General features: G+C 34.6%; 1 protein-coding gene across 3 annotated transcripts in view; it reads right to left on the reverse strand.

The window, feature by feature from the left end:
• The window catches only part of Epha3 (EPH receptor A3), a 297,859-nt gene that overhangs the window by 208,605 nt on the left and 71,198 nt on the right, over positions 1-18,056 (reverse strand). For all 3 annotated transcript variants that reach the window (XM_076943064.1, XM_034515244.2, XM_076943065.1), the window contains exon 3: positions 1,971-2,631. In XM_076943064.1, coding sequence (XP_076799179.1) covers positions 1,971-2,631 — 661 coding nt within the window. The remainder of the gene's footprint in view (positions 1-1,970; positions 2,632-18,056) is intronic.

Consider the following 18,056-nt stretch of genomic DNA (forward strand, 5'->3'; position numbering starts at 1 on the left):
GCACTAATAACTAAAATATAAGATAAATTAAAGTGAGGAACACTTAATGAATTTCATTTCACAATTTCACAAGTGTAAGGTTCTTGACAATATATAAACCCAGATTTTATTAGTTGCCACCCAGACATAACTTAGTGAACTCAGAAATAATCTTTTAAGTAACAATTCTTTCTTAAAATTCTGAGAACAGAAAATGACATCAGAAATAAACAATGCATATTAGGCTTGTTGAGATTCCTTATTGCTTTGTGCAAACGCTTTGGACCTTTTTTTCTTCAATTACACCCATAAAATACATGCACTTTTATTTCTTCTTTTGTCATCATTAGTCAAAAAGGAAAGCAGTGTGGCTAAAATTGAGAACTTAGTCTTTGGGTCCAATCACTTTGAACACCTATCTTAATTTTAAAACAACTGCACTAACATTTAAAGAGAAGCTATGAATTTCAAAACAAAAATATAGGTTAGAAGGGTACATTAGGTTTAAAAATAAGATGTGAATTTCAAAATGAAAACAGGGGCTAGAAGGATAGTTCTAACACCGGTTAGTCTTCCTGAGACCTGGGTGCATCATTTCGGTACATAGACTTCTGAACAGTGATTGCTAAATACCTAGACTTTTCTATATACACAGCCTACTAGCAATGAAAGTGTGAAAATGATCAAATACCATGTGATTGTTCACTAATATTTTCCTATATATTTGTTGCAATCAATATAATTAATCCTTTCAGCATATTCAGGTATTTAAAACCTTACCTATTTTCACATTGAAATTTTGAATGTAACAAGATTATAATCTTACATTTCTAATATATATAATTTTATATAAAATATTAATTTTATATAAAAATTTATATAAAATATTTTAGTTATTTAGTTATATTAGTTATTTTTATATCAAATACACATTTTTTTAAAAATTCAAACTGATGACAAAATTCAGGTTTTCTAATATTATTTAAAGCATAAAATACGTATTATATAATGTCAGGGGAAATAGGTGTAATGTCTTAGGTAATAGAAAAGTAAATTATTGGGAACAGATAAGATTTTTACAGTGTAAAATTTTTTAAAAAGTCTTTCCTTAATATTTTTCATAAAATATTTACTGATTATGTTTTCCTTCCCTCAGCTACTCCCCAGATTCTTCCTGCCTTCCTACATATAGAACTTCATATTTTCTCCACACCAAACAACAGCAAGCAATAACAACAAAAAAGCAAATACAAATACATTAGCCCTGGAATTTTAAATAAAATGGTTTTTTTAAAGTGTTTAGCATTCTCTTAGTAGCCAACTTTTATTGAAGAACAGATCATACTTTATAAATATTTAGAAAATATTATTGAGATAAATGAAACCAGTTATAGTCATCATAATATTTAATTCTGTTAAATTTGATTAGCTGAGTGCAAATATGCTTCCACCCTCTATATTAAAAAAAAAAGGAAAGGCAGGTGTATTCTACTTCAATTGCTGCAGTTAGAGCACCATCAATCATTAGCTTACAGGCAAACCTCAAAAATAACACCTCATGGTAGAAAAATGGCTCAGCCTATAAAGTTGACTGTTGTTAAAGCCTGGTAACCTGAGATTGACACCCAGGATCCAAATTTTAACAGGAGATCTGACTTCCTTAAACTGTCTTAATACATTTAACATTAATGTACCATGGTATGTGTCCATCCTCCAAACTAAATAAATATATTAAAATACAATGAAAAAAAACCTCATATGACACTTCTACAGGGTGTAGCCTAGAACTCTAGAGTGATACCATTAATATTTCACAACTGATCATGAATCAACACATCAGTGGAATAATTTAGCATATGAATTGACTACTCATTCAAAGACATGTTGTGCTGTCAAATGAGATCAGATCAGGTTAATTTATTTCAGTTACTTTACAATTAATAGGCTCACAGGAGACAAATTCAACTATAAAGAAAGGAGAACACTCTTACCTTGGCATATAAACCCTCGTTCTTCATACCCAGCATTGCAAGTGCATTTGCCAATGGGGACCAGCCATTCACCCTCTGTGCTGCAGTACATCCTGGGAGGATCCTCCTCCTTGGAATTATTGACACAAGAGCCCCTAACCTCCACCAAAGACTGGGAGTCCATGGGCACTGTGTCTGGAAACATAGCCAGATTCTTCACTGTAAATGGGCACTTTTTGAAGTATACTCTCACAGACACCAAGGCAACACAAGCACCAACATCTTGAAAGGCCAAATAAAATCCCTTTTTATTGACTGGTCCCACTTCTCTAATCTCAGTGTTGAGTTTTAGAATGCGGTCTCCAAGATCCATCTGAGTGAAACTTTCATCAGCGGCAATGGTGTCAATCTTCGTGAACTGATGCTCTCGGAATTTGACACCATGATCATCATCAGACTCCATGTAGTACAGGTTAAAGGTCTCCTTGCAAGTCCCCAAAACCAATGGAATGCTGTTACAATCCCGCAGTGTGAACTTTAGCTCCACATAGATCTTCTGAGCTGAGTTTCTGGGTACCCAGTTTGTCCTCAGCCAATTATTTTGGCTGTGATCCATGACATTGCACACCTGGTAAGTCCTGATTGGTGTGTAATGTTCATCAACGCCACTGATCTCTTCCCACTGAAGTGTCAAAGCAAAAAGAGAGAGACAAAATTAGTGATGTAAGTGGCATGATACCCAACACAGGATGAGAGTCAAGAAATCACAAGAGATACAGCATAAACAAGAAGGGATTTCTATACTATGCATGTAGGGATCTATAGCACCACTTCTAACCTTCTAAGGTGTGTTTATTATTGTTGAGATTTGGTAAAATTAGTGACACAAAATAGTTCATAGTTTAGTAAATACATTTGCATTGTACTGAAAGGTTTTAGAATTTTAGAAAAGGGCCATGAGACAAGTCATTATGTAAAGTAGAACATTTCAACATTAAAACTTGGAAAGAAGGATGACCAGTGATTTAATCATAGTTTTGTCACAATTTATTTGTAAGTATAATTGATGAATTGTTCCTGATGAAAGGAAAACTAGATTTTTGTTCTAAAATAGAATTACTAAATTTTGAGCTATTCATATTTGCAATACTATATTAAAAACTACTGAAAAATGAATTAAACATTAATTTTCATGTAATATATAAAGATATCACTTATGAGAATGAAACCATAGAAATTCTTATTAGTGCTAGTCATGTGGCTCTGTGACAGAGTCTTGTTGATAATGTGCAAAGTCCCTTATTTGAGTCTCAGAACAAAAAAAAAATTAAAGACTTTGTAAATTTTGGAGATGAATTCTAATGGTGTTCATTATAACGTGTTCTTAAATTTCTCTTTCAAAGACACACACACACATACACAATACAACAAACAAACAAACAAACACATAAAACCTGAAAAGAGGATACAAAGGAAGAAGTAAAAGTATAAGATTGTATTAATAGGTGACCCAAAAAATTCAACTCCTACAGCTGAAAAACACTTTCAACAACGTAGCTGGATACAAAATTAACTCACAACATTCACTAGTTCTCTTATATAAAAATGACAAATAAAGTGAGAACTAAATCAGGGAAACAGCACCATTCATAATTCATAATGACCTCAAATATTATAAAATATCTTTGGATAACTCTAAGTAAAAATGTGAAAACATAGTATTTGCCCAAAGACATTTTGATCAATGGAATCAAACTGAAGACTCAGACATATATTGACTGATGGAAGCCTGAAACACACACCATAAAGAAGATAGCATCTACAACAAATGGTTTTGCTCAGACTGAATGGCTACATGTAGAAGAATATATATATATACTACTACAAGGACTCTTGCTCAAGTATGATCCCTACTGCTCTATTCATAAGAACCTAGAATTGGAAACACCCTAGTTTTCCCTCAAAAGAAAAAAAAAATGAATGAAGAAAACTGGGTAATTTGCACTCAGGCATTTAAAAATTTAAAATCTTGAAATTTGAAGGTAAATGGATAAAACTAGAGAAAAATCATCCTGGGTGAGGTAACCTGGACCTAGGAAGACAAATATGGTATGTATTTGCTTACTTGTGGATATTAGCTGGTAAGTCAATAATAATCAAGCCACAGTCTGTAGCACCACAGAAGTTAGGTATAAATGTCTGGAGGTAGGCAAATCTCCCAGGAAAGGAAAATTGACCATATATTTGTGGATGGCCTGAAGGAAGTCTGAAATAAAAAGATATAATGGAGAAGGGAAGGGAAAAGGGGATCAAGTAATGAACATGGGAGAACAGCTCCAATTAAGGGTTGTTTGAGGGGTAGTATCAAACCTAGAACAGTAGAAAATTCCTAATACATAGACATAAATGAGAGCAATCTAAATGAAGTCACCAAATAGGGGAGATTAGAGCCCCAGTTGGTCACCAAAGAAAGCTTCCAATACAGGGTCCTGATTTCATCTAATTGAGTTGTTGTTTAAAGGGGCCCCCTATAAAACACCTGAAAAAAAAAAAAAAAAAAAAAAAAAAAAAAAAAAAAAAAAAAAAAAAAAAAAAAAAAAACGCTTTATTGTCAAGACTACAGGCTGATTTCCAAATACTGATGGCAAAGCTGCATTGCTGATGATAACACCTACACAACTCATGGAAAAAGGAGTTGAGGTGGTACCCACATAGAGCATTTACCCCTACCTCCTATTGTTTGGTACAGAAAAATTATCTGCATGATGCCAGAGAGGAAACATAAATGCCAAATCAGCCTCAAACCCTTACTGTAACTACAAGTAATCTCCAAGAGCATTTTCAAACATTCATTGTATTATTGATTGTATAGGAACCTATTCATACAAGAGAATTCTTGGTTAAAGGATTTCATGCCAAAGTATCTATAGCTATAAAGTCACAGTTAAAAGAAACTTAAAGCATCACATCAATTTTAGAATGGAAAATGCCTGCAGTAGGTGTTTCAAAATTTTCCGGTGTCAGATATCAATTTTTTTATGGAAGTGTTCTACACTGAACAGTAATGTCACTCTGAATGCATCCTGTGCTTTATAGACAGTTAGATTATGCCATTGTGAATTAGAAAAATCAATTGACACATTTTTAAATCTAATGTTCCTCATAACAATAAAGGAATGTTTACTTTGATCAATGAGTTTTTTGCAATTTTCTTTTATGATAAGCCATATGTGGCTAAACTTCAAACAGCATATTCTGTAGAGATTTTCATAATTTGATGTAAAATATGACTTTAATTATGAAAATCTTATTGTAGTTTAATTTGGCAAGCCATCACAAGTTCTTGAATACAGAATTATGAATTGCCTGAAGATAATGCAAACAACACCAGCATGCTTTTCACTGGGAAGGTTGCAGGGAGCAATTACCACTTCATTAATTTGTAATGAAGACCTAATTGCTTGTAAGTGATGGTGGGCTGCCATCTCCATATACAAAGCCAGAGTCTCTCAGGCAATTGAGGAAAAGCAATGGTAGGAATATAACCTCTAAAGTAATATTTCTTTCTTAAAGTCTGCAATGCTAGCATCATCAGCTAGAGCTCTTTTTGGAAGTATGTACTTTATCAATGTAAACAATGTCCAGCTTTACCACATCCCTCTGCCCTCAGAACTAATGTGCTTACCCAGAAATAGTTAAAATACTATACCATATAGTAATTGTCCTAAGGCAAACATGAAGGAAGTAAACAAGTAAAACACTGAAGTGATACCTAGAATTTGCAGTAGTGGGCATATTTTTCATCTCTTCATTATCTTTAAAAAAATCTAAAGAAGGGAGTAAATCACCTTGCCTTATTCAGAAGAAAGCATGAAAAATTATAATATTTTCTTACATTTTCTAAATTATCTATTGAGATGTTTAACCTGCTTTCCAGAACCATATTCAAAATCTGTATTATTTAGTCAAAAAGCTCAGATTGAATTCTTTATTTTTCATGGTCGAGATTACTGTAACTACAACACTCTTCACATTCTATGTGCTTGAGAAATCATTCTGCAGCTTCTTCCCAGGAGATTTCATTAATATTCTCTAGAAAGTAAAGTTCCTGAAATTCTACTGAGGTCAATGTACTTTTCAGAAAAACAAATACCTTTAATAATTAATTGACATTTAACCAAATAACTGCCTTTCATATATACCTCAATTATATTAATTAAAGATTTATTTAGGTTTATATTAATTCCTCTCATGGAGAAACTTTTTCAGGAGTTGTGAAAAGGGAGTAAGAACAATAAAAGTAGGAATACTTTTTTTCTAAGGAGGGAAATATTCAATTATTTAGCACATACAAGAAACAACTATGTTGGTGGAAATTAATAAGAAAAGTAACTTTACATCTAAAAGTACAATACTGGTTTCTGAAGAATTTTCATGTGACTAAAATTAAAATGTCACTAAAAGTATTATTCTGCTTAAAATTGCTTGTCGGTTCCAATGGTGCACAGGAAGCCATAGTCCTATGGTTTTCTTAATATGCTAATGGTTAATTGTGATATTAGGTGGTTTTGAGTTTTTCTTTTCTCCATCCATGCCTCTTAGCCATATATTTTTTTTCATTTGTACAGCTATACCCAGTGCAAAATCCTCAATATTTGTCCTAGAGATATTTGAGCACTCTCCCTGAAGCAGCACTTGATATGCGAATGGGCAGGCACCTTCTACTTTAAAGATGCCACTGCTAAGCTGACAACAGAGCTACGTCAACAGAATCATTGCATTTCTATTTATACATTCTTTTGTTTAGCTCCCTCTCATCACAAAAACATGTACACGTGTTTGGCCATACAGTCAGGGATATATTTCTAAGAGTTTAATGTAAGAGTTGAAGCAAATGCATAGAATTATAAAAGATACTTTTTTGAGCACGTGAGTGTATATAGTATTGTGCTTGGGTTCAATGGATTAGGAGGGGAGAAGAGAGGAAATCAACACTGAAGACAAGACTTGGACCAATGTCAAGGAGAGAAATGTCAACAGGGCCATGGCTCTGGAGTTACAGCTGGGAATCCAGGTGACAAGTTTTATATATACAACTCTTAACCCACTTTAACCTCTAGACATTTGATAATGATATGAGAACAATCTAACTGAATTTAGTAAACACAGCAGCCTCTTTTAGGTAAGATATAGAGATGAAAAGCCAGTAAGAAGGTGAGAAGACTAGGGATTGCTGTTGAGAAAAGGCAGCAAAACTTCCCAAGTGAGCACAGCAGTCAGGAATGAGTGACATAATGTCTCTATCTAGGATTCGCAGGATATTGTGTAGGTCATGGTTATGTTTGCACTTATAACTGGACGTTGTTAAAGACACCAGGTTCCCAGAAGGCTGGAGTGGATGGGATCCTTGGGTACACCGTGAGCACCTGTCTTGGGCTCTGTCTTTACGTTTTACGGCACATCTGAGCTAGATTCACAGGTCCATTTTCCTTCTCAGTCCTTTAGTTTTATAAAATCCCAAAACTCACACTAGAACCACAGATGGCTCAGTTCTACCATACCTCTGTCTGCCATTTCAGATCTCTCCTACCAGCTGGGAATAAGCAGAACTATGTGGAGATCTTAGAACTGTTACCATACTCTGAGCCTTGTCTCTAACTCTGATGTGTATAACTCTCTTGTTTCAGTGATTCTTGATCCTAGCCAGCTGTTAACCAGACAACTTCTAAAACATATTGCTTGGTAGCTCCCTCTCCCATTTGTTCTTCTTTTGTTCTGATGCTCAAGGACTTAGCTGAATGTAACATATATTTGTTTGAGAAAAGAAGCATTCTGTTTGTTCCTTGGTCTTAACAAGTTCAGCATCTTAGCATGGCTTGACAGCATGCTCCAATACCAGCTTTTATAACTTCTGGGTCACAGTGAAACTATCTAACAGGCTTGTTTAGTATTCAGCTAAACATGTACACCAAATTCATTTTGTACCCCAAATGTACCAAGACATATGCATGTCTTATACAGAAGCCCACTTGGATAGCGTTTTCTCCTCCCACAAGGAGTCATAAGATCCTATTACAGAAAACTGAGTAAATCTAATCACAGGGTTGTGTTTCTACGTGGTATAAATGTGAACCATGCAGCATCATAAACTTCAGTAGCAAACAAGAAGAAGATAGGCTATGTTCCCCAATATATTTTTGCTCTGCTATGAATGAAATACAATTGATTTTAGATATGATATTTTATAGTATGCTCATAAGATGATATTTGGTGGTGATTTCTAAAATACCTTCTTAGTAGACATTTTAATCAACTTTAAACACATGAATGAAATATTTCTAGAAGTAAAGCCTGGCCCAGAAACCTTTGGGGATTATGAAGAGAAACGATTTGTGATAATTTTGTTGTTGCTGTTAACTGGAAGTTGATAATGGATGATGCAGAGCTGGCAAATAAATGAAGTTACACTTGTTTGAGGGATGCAAAGGCATTTTGGGAAAGTAGGATAACTAATGAAAAGAAAGCATTAAAGAGGTGGTGGCTAACCTGTTCATAGTGCTGGTGTGGGGTACAAACAGGAGAAAGGAGATGCAGCCAGGCAATAGTCAAGAGCAGAATCTGTTTACTCAGCTGAGTTGCAGTGGTGGAGGGCAGTGATCGGAGACAGTAGCCAACAGAGCAGGAGGGCCTGGTGTCACCAGTGAACCTGAATTGGCCTGTATACTTCATTTGCTTTGGTGCAAAACATCTAAAGAGGGGCACATGGGGAGATCTGGAAGAGAGGCAGGGACTTCTGAGGCAAGGCAAGAGGAGATGTTTAGAGGGAGGACTGCAAAGGTCTAGATAACAGTTTCAGTGGTGCCTCTGCTGAGTTAGTGCTTGCTCATTGCTCCTAAAATAATATGAAGAGCTCTTTTAATACCTGCTCTAAATGCCGAGAGTAAACCTCATATTAAAACAAATTTCAGGAAGACACTTCATCTTGAGAGTTGCAGTATCAGAAGAAAAGAAGAGCTGGAAGTGGAAAGGAATTCTTGTTCAAAACTGTGTCCTTTCACTAGCAGCTAATATTGACTAACCATAATGCGCCATACACTACAACAACATTTAGCAATAGAGGAGACAGACTACCTATCATTAAAGAAGCAGTGCCTTCCAATTGTATTCCTTACTATTATATATAAATCACACACACACACACACACACACGTGTGTGTGTGTGTGTGTGTGCAACTGTGGTGTCTCTATGGTATTTGGAAACATGTGCATCCCCACATGTGGAGGTCAGAGAAGGAGGATGTTGGATGCCCTAATCTATCACCTTTGGGCTTTTTCCTTTGAGAGGGATATTCCTCACCAATATAGAAAGAGGTTATCACAACAATGATTTTTTTTCTATTTCCATCCCCACAGTGCTGATTTATGGAGGGTCTCTTACTTGGATAAATTTCCATTCTGAAGCATTTGTGCCAAAAACAAAGTTACTACCCCATAGAGAATAACTAAAATTAAATGGCATATGATGTGTCAAGTGCCAAACATATTGCAATTAACAAAGTACAAAAGTGGAGACTTGGTTCCATAAGGCATTGGATTAAAAGCAATCAGTGCTTTAGTTATATCAGATATTGTCCTTAACTGACTGAATACCAGACCTATGACAAGTTTATTTCAGAAGGGACACAGTGAGAAAGAAATCTTTAGAAACTGAGTGTCAACAAATTTATAGTAAGGATTTTTACAATTGATGATGGATGTGAATTTTCCAAGAAAATGCACTTAAAAATGAGGGATGCAGTATTAGAGAAAAGAAGGCTACATTTTAAACTATGAGAAAAGCACTTTGAATACAGGCTAATATAACAGAACTCCTAGCCAGAGGAATTGATATTCAAGAAATAGGACACAAGGGTTAGAGAGCATTTGTTCTTATAGAGGACCTAGGTTGAGTTCCCAGGATCAACTTTGTGGCTAAGAACATCCTCTACAAATTCAGAGGATCCAATGCCCTTTATGTCCTCTGTAGACTGCATGCACATGATGCATACACATACATGAAGGAAAATCATACATGCAGGCAAAATACCTACATACATAAAAATGAAATATTCAGTGAATTATAAGATATAACTTAAGGTATCATGCTAAGATGGAACAACATTAAATATTTTCAACTCCATCTTCAATTTGAATTTAGTTTTCTTTTAAATGTCGATATGAAAGGAAGGATAAGAATTTTTTCAGTATAGAGGCTTCATATACACAATGCAATGTTTCTATATTTACTTTAAAACTATAAATAAAAAATTTTCTCTTTTTCCCCGTTTGTGTAGCCCTAGCTTCTTGGACTTGCTTTGTAGATCAGGCTGGCCTCAAACTCACAGATAGCAATCTGCCTTTGACTCGTATTGCTGGAATTGGAGGCGTGTGCCACCACAGTCAACAATATAAAGGTTTCTATTATTCAATAATCACACCTGGAAAAAGATCAAATATGTTGGGTAATGAATCATCATGTAACCTATCAGAACTGAAAAGAGAAAAATAACCCAATGTAGCCATTTATCAGAGATTTTCTCTACCTTTCTTTTCATATATTGCTAAGCAGCTGTAATTTCTGGAGAATAAATTTCCCCTTAATATTAGGGAACAGGACAATGAGGCTATCATATTTCCAACCCTTAGAAGAATGTTCAAGGTGAAATTGTCCAATAAAAGAAGGTAATTTTAGAATTGAGTGTAACTGCTTGAAATGATGGGAAGAAAATTCTGTGCATATGGGCTTAACGTGTCTAGACTGAAAACTGCTAAGATGAGCATTTACAGAATTATTCCAAATGGCCAACGACTTAGAAATTAATGCAGAGCAGTGACAGCAGCACCCTGCACATGAGCTGTGAGACCCATGTAATTTCCTGCTCTGATAATAGGTCACAGCCGCCACAATTCTTAGCAATTTGCAATATACCTGTACAGCACTCACAGTGACGGAAATGAAATTAACTTGTGTGACATGGACCCTGCACTAGGTTTTATGGACCTTCTGATAGGAAGTTTAGGGTTTAACTGAGTATGTGTTACTATTGAGAACATGTTTCTGCCATCGAAAGCTGCTTTACAGGGCAAGGCTGAAACTGCAGACACTTTCCTGAGACATACTTTTGGAAGACTGGAGCAGTCTTGCTGCATGGAAAAGCTCACAGGCTCCTATTCTTGAATACCCTGTGGACTCCAGACTTACAGGCTTTAAGCTCTGTAGATAAAGATAATATTGTTGAAATTGAGTTTTGCTGTTTAATAATTAGGATATTTGAAAAGCAATGATTTGATTTTTGCATCAGAAACATGAAAAAGACTATAGTAAAACTTTTAGATATATCCTGGCACAAAGTAAATATGTATCTTTAACATGACTGTAGCTGTGTCATACAGAGTAAGCAGGCTACATTGTTATTCTGCTAAAGCTGACTTAGTCCCCATAACATTCTTTATAATAAAAACAACACACTCATCAATTTTCTTATAAGATGAATGTACTTTTAATTTAAGCCTTCTACAGTTCCTTTTTAAAACTTATCTAGAGTTGCTTTAATTTAACTTAAGGCCAGTAAATTTCATGACAAACGTAAGCCTATCCTATTGTCTTGAGACTCAATGAGCATAATTCATACTAAAAGGTAAGGGCATCTTTGGTTACTTTGCATTTTATTATAAATGAGTCTGTCATCATTTCTTTTATAAGAATTTGCTCTACTTCTAAGTATAGCAAAACCAGTGCTAGCACTATTCCACATTGTACCACGCTCCAAGATATTACAGTATCATTAGACAATTATTTCACCATAACAACAAATCACTTTAAAAAAATGAGATGATATAGTCAATATAGAATGATGATGAATTTATTCTGTAGTTTAGTGAAATTAAAAAGTAAATTTTATTTTTCAGTTATTTTGTACTGACTAGTAGTCTTGTGTCTAAAACAGAGATAATAATAGTAAATATTTTGTAGGAATATTTTATGTTAAAATAGGAAATTGAGCCAGGCAGTGGTGGTACACACCTTTAATCCCAGTACTTGGGAGGCAGAGGCAGGCAGATTTCTGAGTTCAAGGCCATTCTGGTCTACAGAGTGAGTTACAGGACAGCCAGGCCTATACAGAGAAATCTTGTCCCAAAAAAACCAATTAATTAATTAATTAATTAATTAACAATTGAGAGTGAGTTCTTAGATGTAATCATCTGCTAGCTAAAGAAATAATTATTAAGTATTTGTATTTTACTAACCTAAGAGTAAATACTTAGATTATTATCATACGCTGACTAAGCACATGCTTATTTAGAACTTTGGTTTTACCAAACGAAAAGTACATAAGGATCATTGGTTACCTAAGGAAAGGTACCTTTTTAGGTACCCCACACTCAACCTGAATTCTCCCAAATATTCTGACAATATAATTATGGTAAAGATGCAAAAAAAAAAAAAAAAAAAAACCCTTAACTTCTGAATTTTTAAACTTAGAAGAATAGAAAGTAGATGTTAGTTGTTTATCTATTCAAAAAAAATTTACTGTAGGCCAGAATGTCTGCTATACTCTGAAAAATCCCACCTCAGTACAATTTTCATGGAGTTAATGTTCAATATGAGGCATTTGATTGATTATTTACAACACACACCCAGACACACACACACACACACACACACACACACACTGCATACCTACCTTATACGAGATAAGGATATTTGTATGAAAAAGTAAAACAAAGATAAAAATAAGCAAACAAAGTTGAATAGAAATTTACATACATACATTTAAATACATTATACCTATTTACTTCTGCAGATACTTGAATGAAATTTGAACCTGGGCTAAATGTATGTTTGTGAATAAAGCATCCTGGATTGAAGTAACAGAGATCCTGGGGAGTATAAACAGGAGACTGTTAGGTCAGGTACTCAGTCTGGGTGAGGGGGCAAGCACATGTAGCAATGGTGAACTAGAGGAGAAATAGATATTAATACAAATGTGGAAATCCTTTTAACCTATATACAAGAATTTTTGAAATATTTTTCACCCTGGAATTGAGTAAAGGTTTGGGACAGAGGAATAGTATGTCCTAAGTCCATGGCATATGTAACTCATAGGCTGACTGCTATATGGAGAGATGTTGAAGCAACATGCAGAACACAGCACTTTCCTAGAACAGGCCAGGAAGTGATGAAGTTGGTAGGGATCATAATATGGTTTTTGAGAGGTGGGAAGCTTTGTGTTTGTTTGGTTTGGTGTTTTAGTTGTAGAGAAAGATTTAGTCAAAAGATGTTATATGAGTACAGAACTGAAAAGACAACTCAAGGCAATGGACAAGTACTTGCAAAGTATTTTGATAAAGGGTCATGGGTATAAGAAAAAGGACAGAAGAGAAGAAATCCTGAGCTAAGCAGCATGTGAGTGTCACTAGAAAGAAGGAGAAAGGCAACAGAAGATTTGTGTCCAATGCTGATTTCTGAGCAGATGACTGACAATGGCTCCCTTTTCTATATGGTCATTACAGATGCTAGTTAAAAAGCAGTGAAAAGATGGAGAACTGAGAAGTGTTTGTGTGGATGGTTTAGAACATGAGGATTTTCTCCTCATGCAAGAGATGGAGAGCAAATACAGAACTTGGGACATTATGCTGAAACTGTTAGAGAGGACCAAAAGAACAATGAAGATGGAGTTATTGTCTTCATCTTATGGAGAAATAATCAGAACATTGTCATTTTAACCCTTACAGGAACCCAAAAGCAAAAGCAATGTCTCCTCAACTATCTCAGACAAGATAATTTAACTAACTTTTAAAAATGTATTTGTTTTATTTTTAATATAATTTAATTGCAACATTTCTTCCTTCCCTTTCTCCCTCCAAACTTTCCCATAAACCCATCCTTGCTCTTCTTCAAATCCATGACCTCTTTGTTCACTAGTTGTAATTGCATCCCTGTATGTGCACAGACATATATATTCCTAACTATATCCTGCTTGTTTTGTATAATGCTACCAGTATGCATGCCTTCAGGCTTGATCTGAGTGGCACTGTACAACAATTTGGTGCATTGGGAAATGCCTATTGGGAACAGATGGAGACAACTACATAAAACCACCAACAATCCAAATGCAAAATGGTTTAACTCTTGAGTGAAAACATTTCAGAAGTGTGACTAAGACTTGGAAGTTGATATCTAATTTGAAAACACTGAAAGCCTAACAATAACCCTTGGGATATAAGCTAATATTTGAGAATACCACTGTAGTTCTAGAAAATAGGCTTTGCCAGTACTAAATACTTTATCTTTGAAAAATGCTCAGTGGTTACCACTATTATTAACTAATTCGACAGATGAGGGAAGTTTTATGTTTGGAAACAACAGAATAAGAAAGAAAAGTTATGAGAAAAGGCCTCATTTTGCTTAATATCAGTATAATGTTTTGTCAATATGAAAGACCAAATGGTATTCTTAAGTTAATAATAAAAATATCCCTAATGTATAACTAACAAAAGTGCAACATGAGTTGCCAAAAGATTGAAGAGTATCTGCTGTCATACTAAGGACTGAGCAAAGTTTGTTTGCAGACTAAACTTGTGCTTTCCGATAATGTTGGCTTGACATTTCATTTTTTTCTTTTATTTCTCATTAGCTTATTCATTTTTTGAAGTTCTTACATATATTTTTCTTTATTCTGCTCATATAGCACCTAAATTTCTCTTTTCTGAGCTCTGCCTCTTCCTGATGCCTACTCAGTAAGCGAATGCCATTCAAATTGCTTTTCTAAGGTTTTCCTCCCTCCACAGATGGCCATCAATTGCTCCCCAGTCATGTGATGTCACTGCATTCTAAACAATGCTACCATTGTATACAGTGTTTAGAACTGTTTTGATAAATGAGTTCGATTCTTGGCATTGTCACAGAATACTCAAAATAATCAACTGATAAAGAAGAAGATTTTATTTGGCTCACAGTTTTGGAGCATCTATTACATGTTTGGGCAGCTCTATTATTTTGGTCCACAGAGAGGCCCCATATATATTTCAGTAGGAGTACATGGCAGAACAAAATCAGGCACTGTGTGATCAGTGTGTGAAAGGGCAGAGGATAGTTTTTAAGAGAACAGGGGAAAAAAGAAACTTAATTCATCATGATCATATATGTCCAGAGAAACATAACAATTTTTATTGATGGGTAACTTCTGATAAGAGTAGGAAGATAACTACATTATGACAGTTTTTTTTTTCCAATGAAAATTTTAAGTTGAGAAATGCAATGAGCTTTCAGGTTTTGTCTCACAAAATGATGAAAATTAAGCAGTAGAACCTGAAATGGCTACAGGTGTAGACCATGACTATTGCTGGATGGGACCTGACTGAGGGTCCAAGTTTCTAGACGATGAGATAGCTGTTTTCTGCTCAAATATATGATTGAAGTTATGCTTTTGAATATGAATAACTAAGTTTAAAATTTGTTTCCTATTATTAAATCTGAGTGGAAAATGACTAATCACAAAAGAAGACACATTAATAATAAATTATAAAGTATACTGCAGAGATCTTTTTGCCTTTTTACCATTCCATTTAAAAATAAATAAAACCAGAACACTCACAGTGATTTTTTTAAAAAAGAATGTTGAGAGAAAAAATATTGCAAAAGAAATCCAGGATTGCTTTTAGGAGTGAAAGGAATGTTTCAGGCAAAGTGAAATAGCCATTAAGAAATGAAAATCTTGATGAAACATGTTGAACAACTCTTTTCTAAAAAAGAAGCTTAGCTCAGCTGGAGGACACTCTTTGTTCCTTTGTTATATTGGTGGAGGGGCAGGTGGCCTTTCTAACAGGCTCTTACTATGAAGCCTGTCTGACCTGGAACCCACTATTTAGACCAGAATAGCCTTGAATACCAAGGGCTCTTCCTGCCTCTGCCTGCGCTGGGATGTCAGGCATATGCTCCTGTCACTATCACGTCCTTTATTTTTCAAGACTATATTGTCTAAGAAATGAGCATTTATAATATTGCTTAAAAGTTAGAAATAAATGAAACATTTTCACTTTATGTCAGTTCCTAACTCTAATGATAACCTACCCCTACTTATTCCCTAGCAATCTTTAAAAAAAAAAAATTGGCTATTTTACTTATTTACATTCAACTCTTATCTCCTTTCCCTATTGATATTTATCCAAAACTCATGCCTTTTGCTTTATAAACTGTTTAGGTAACTAGTACAGTCCCTGCAGCCATAGCATCTATTGTAGTCATCAGTTACAAGGTTATCGACTCATGCATAACCTAAGACAAGAGTTTTCACTTTTCGTGAAACTGACAGTACTAAGAAGTTCAACGGTGACTAGGGCCTGTGAGCTCCCTCTTCGATCTGTGCTCTACTACTGTGGGCCCTACTCTTTTGTACCCACTATAGGGCTCTATAGACTATGTGAGTTCACAAATGCACTGGCTTTGTCTTAAGAAGGTGGTACTTCATAGCACTTCTTCCTATGATTTAGCTCTAGCATGCTCTGTTGCTTCTCTTCCTAATGCTCGAATTGTTATTAACACTTTTAAAGAACACAAGAATCCTTGTGAAAAAAACACTGTTGGTATGATAATATGATCTGAGTAGGAAACAAAGGAAAACACTAACTTTGTACATAACTAAATCAGAAGAACTTACTGAACATATCCTATGAATTAACATTAGTTAAATTGGAGAGAAAACCAGTGAGAAACAAAGAAGGAATTCCTCAGCTTTATAGAATCTACTTCTATGATAAACACGTGTTACCCAGAGTCTTAGAATAAGAAACAACAAGTCAAGATTTTTAATGTAAGAAGTGTCAACATGGGTGATGTTGGCTAGAACCCAACTGTAGAGAGAGATCAAAGAAGTGGGAGGGATAATGTTCATCCACCAGAAGGCAAGTAAAACCTACCCCTACTTGCTAAAACAAGTAGGGAACATGCTAAAAAAGTTTACAAAGAAAACCACAAGGAAGGCAAAAGAATGACAGTGTGTTATTACTGCAGGCACTTATCTGGATACTGCTTACTTTAGGCTGCTATACACAAACAGAATGCACACACACACATACACACACATACACAAATGATGGGAAAGACATATGCATCACCATACACATACACACATACTAGAAATATCAAGAAGTATTTTGCATTCCAGCTAGCAATTAATTTTAGAATAGTACTCAGTGAATTAAAATAAACGAATACTCAGGACAGTGAGATTTCTCAGCAGACAAGGATGCTGTGAGTTGAACATAATTTCCCTAACTTGGGTGTAACCACTAACATCCAAACACTGGTTCTTTTGAAAACACACATGTACACACACAAAAATGTAACAATGAGAAATACTTTTAGGTTTAGAGTGATATTTATCTGAGTAGATACATCATTTAATTTAAATTAATAAGTCATCATTTATTGTATTAGCAAATGTAGACTTAAATTCATATGCATTTAGTTTTCTATCTTATCAATTAAATGAAACATAAGTATACTTATTATAAGGAAATTAAGTATAATATAAATACTTGACCTTCGGGAAAAAATTTGACACAATGACAAGTGCTTGTGAGTATTAACTTACAAAAGAAATAGCATACAATTATATAGAATTATATAGAAGAGAACAGAAGTTCTAAACTGTCTCCATAGTAAATTCTCATATAAAGTGAGAAAATAAACATCACATCAGACTAAATGCATTGTTAGGAACAACATGCAAATGAGAAAAAGAATAAATGTTTTATTATAGAATAAATGTTTTATTATATATTTATTATTATTATTACATTATATAAATGTTTTATTATAGGTCAGAAACTAAACAAAGCAGAAATTTGCTTCACACAATGTAAGCAATACTCCTAAACACAAGTGTACAAATATTTAGCAATTAAAAACGTATCTCAGGTAACAATAAATTTCACCAAGTCATCTCCTTAGACAGGTGCACAGCCTGCTGGTGCCTTGCTTTAACAAGCCCTTGAAATGTTCTATTCTACACAATGGAATTGCCTGTATGATTCCCAACCAACACCATGTTTTTCTCTTGCCAT

This window comes from Arvicanthis niloticus, chromosome 12 (assembly GCF_011762505.2).
Source record: "Arvicanthis niloticus isolate mArvNil1 chromosome 12, mArvNil1.pat.X, whole genome shotgun sequence".
In the NCBI taxonomy this organism is placed as follows: Eukaryota; Metazoa; Chordata; class Mammalia; order Rodentia; family Muridae; genus Arvicanthis; species Arvicanthis niloticus.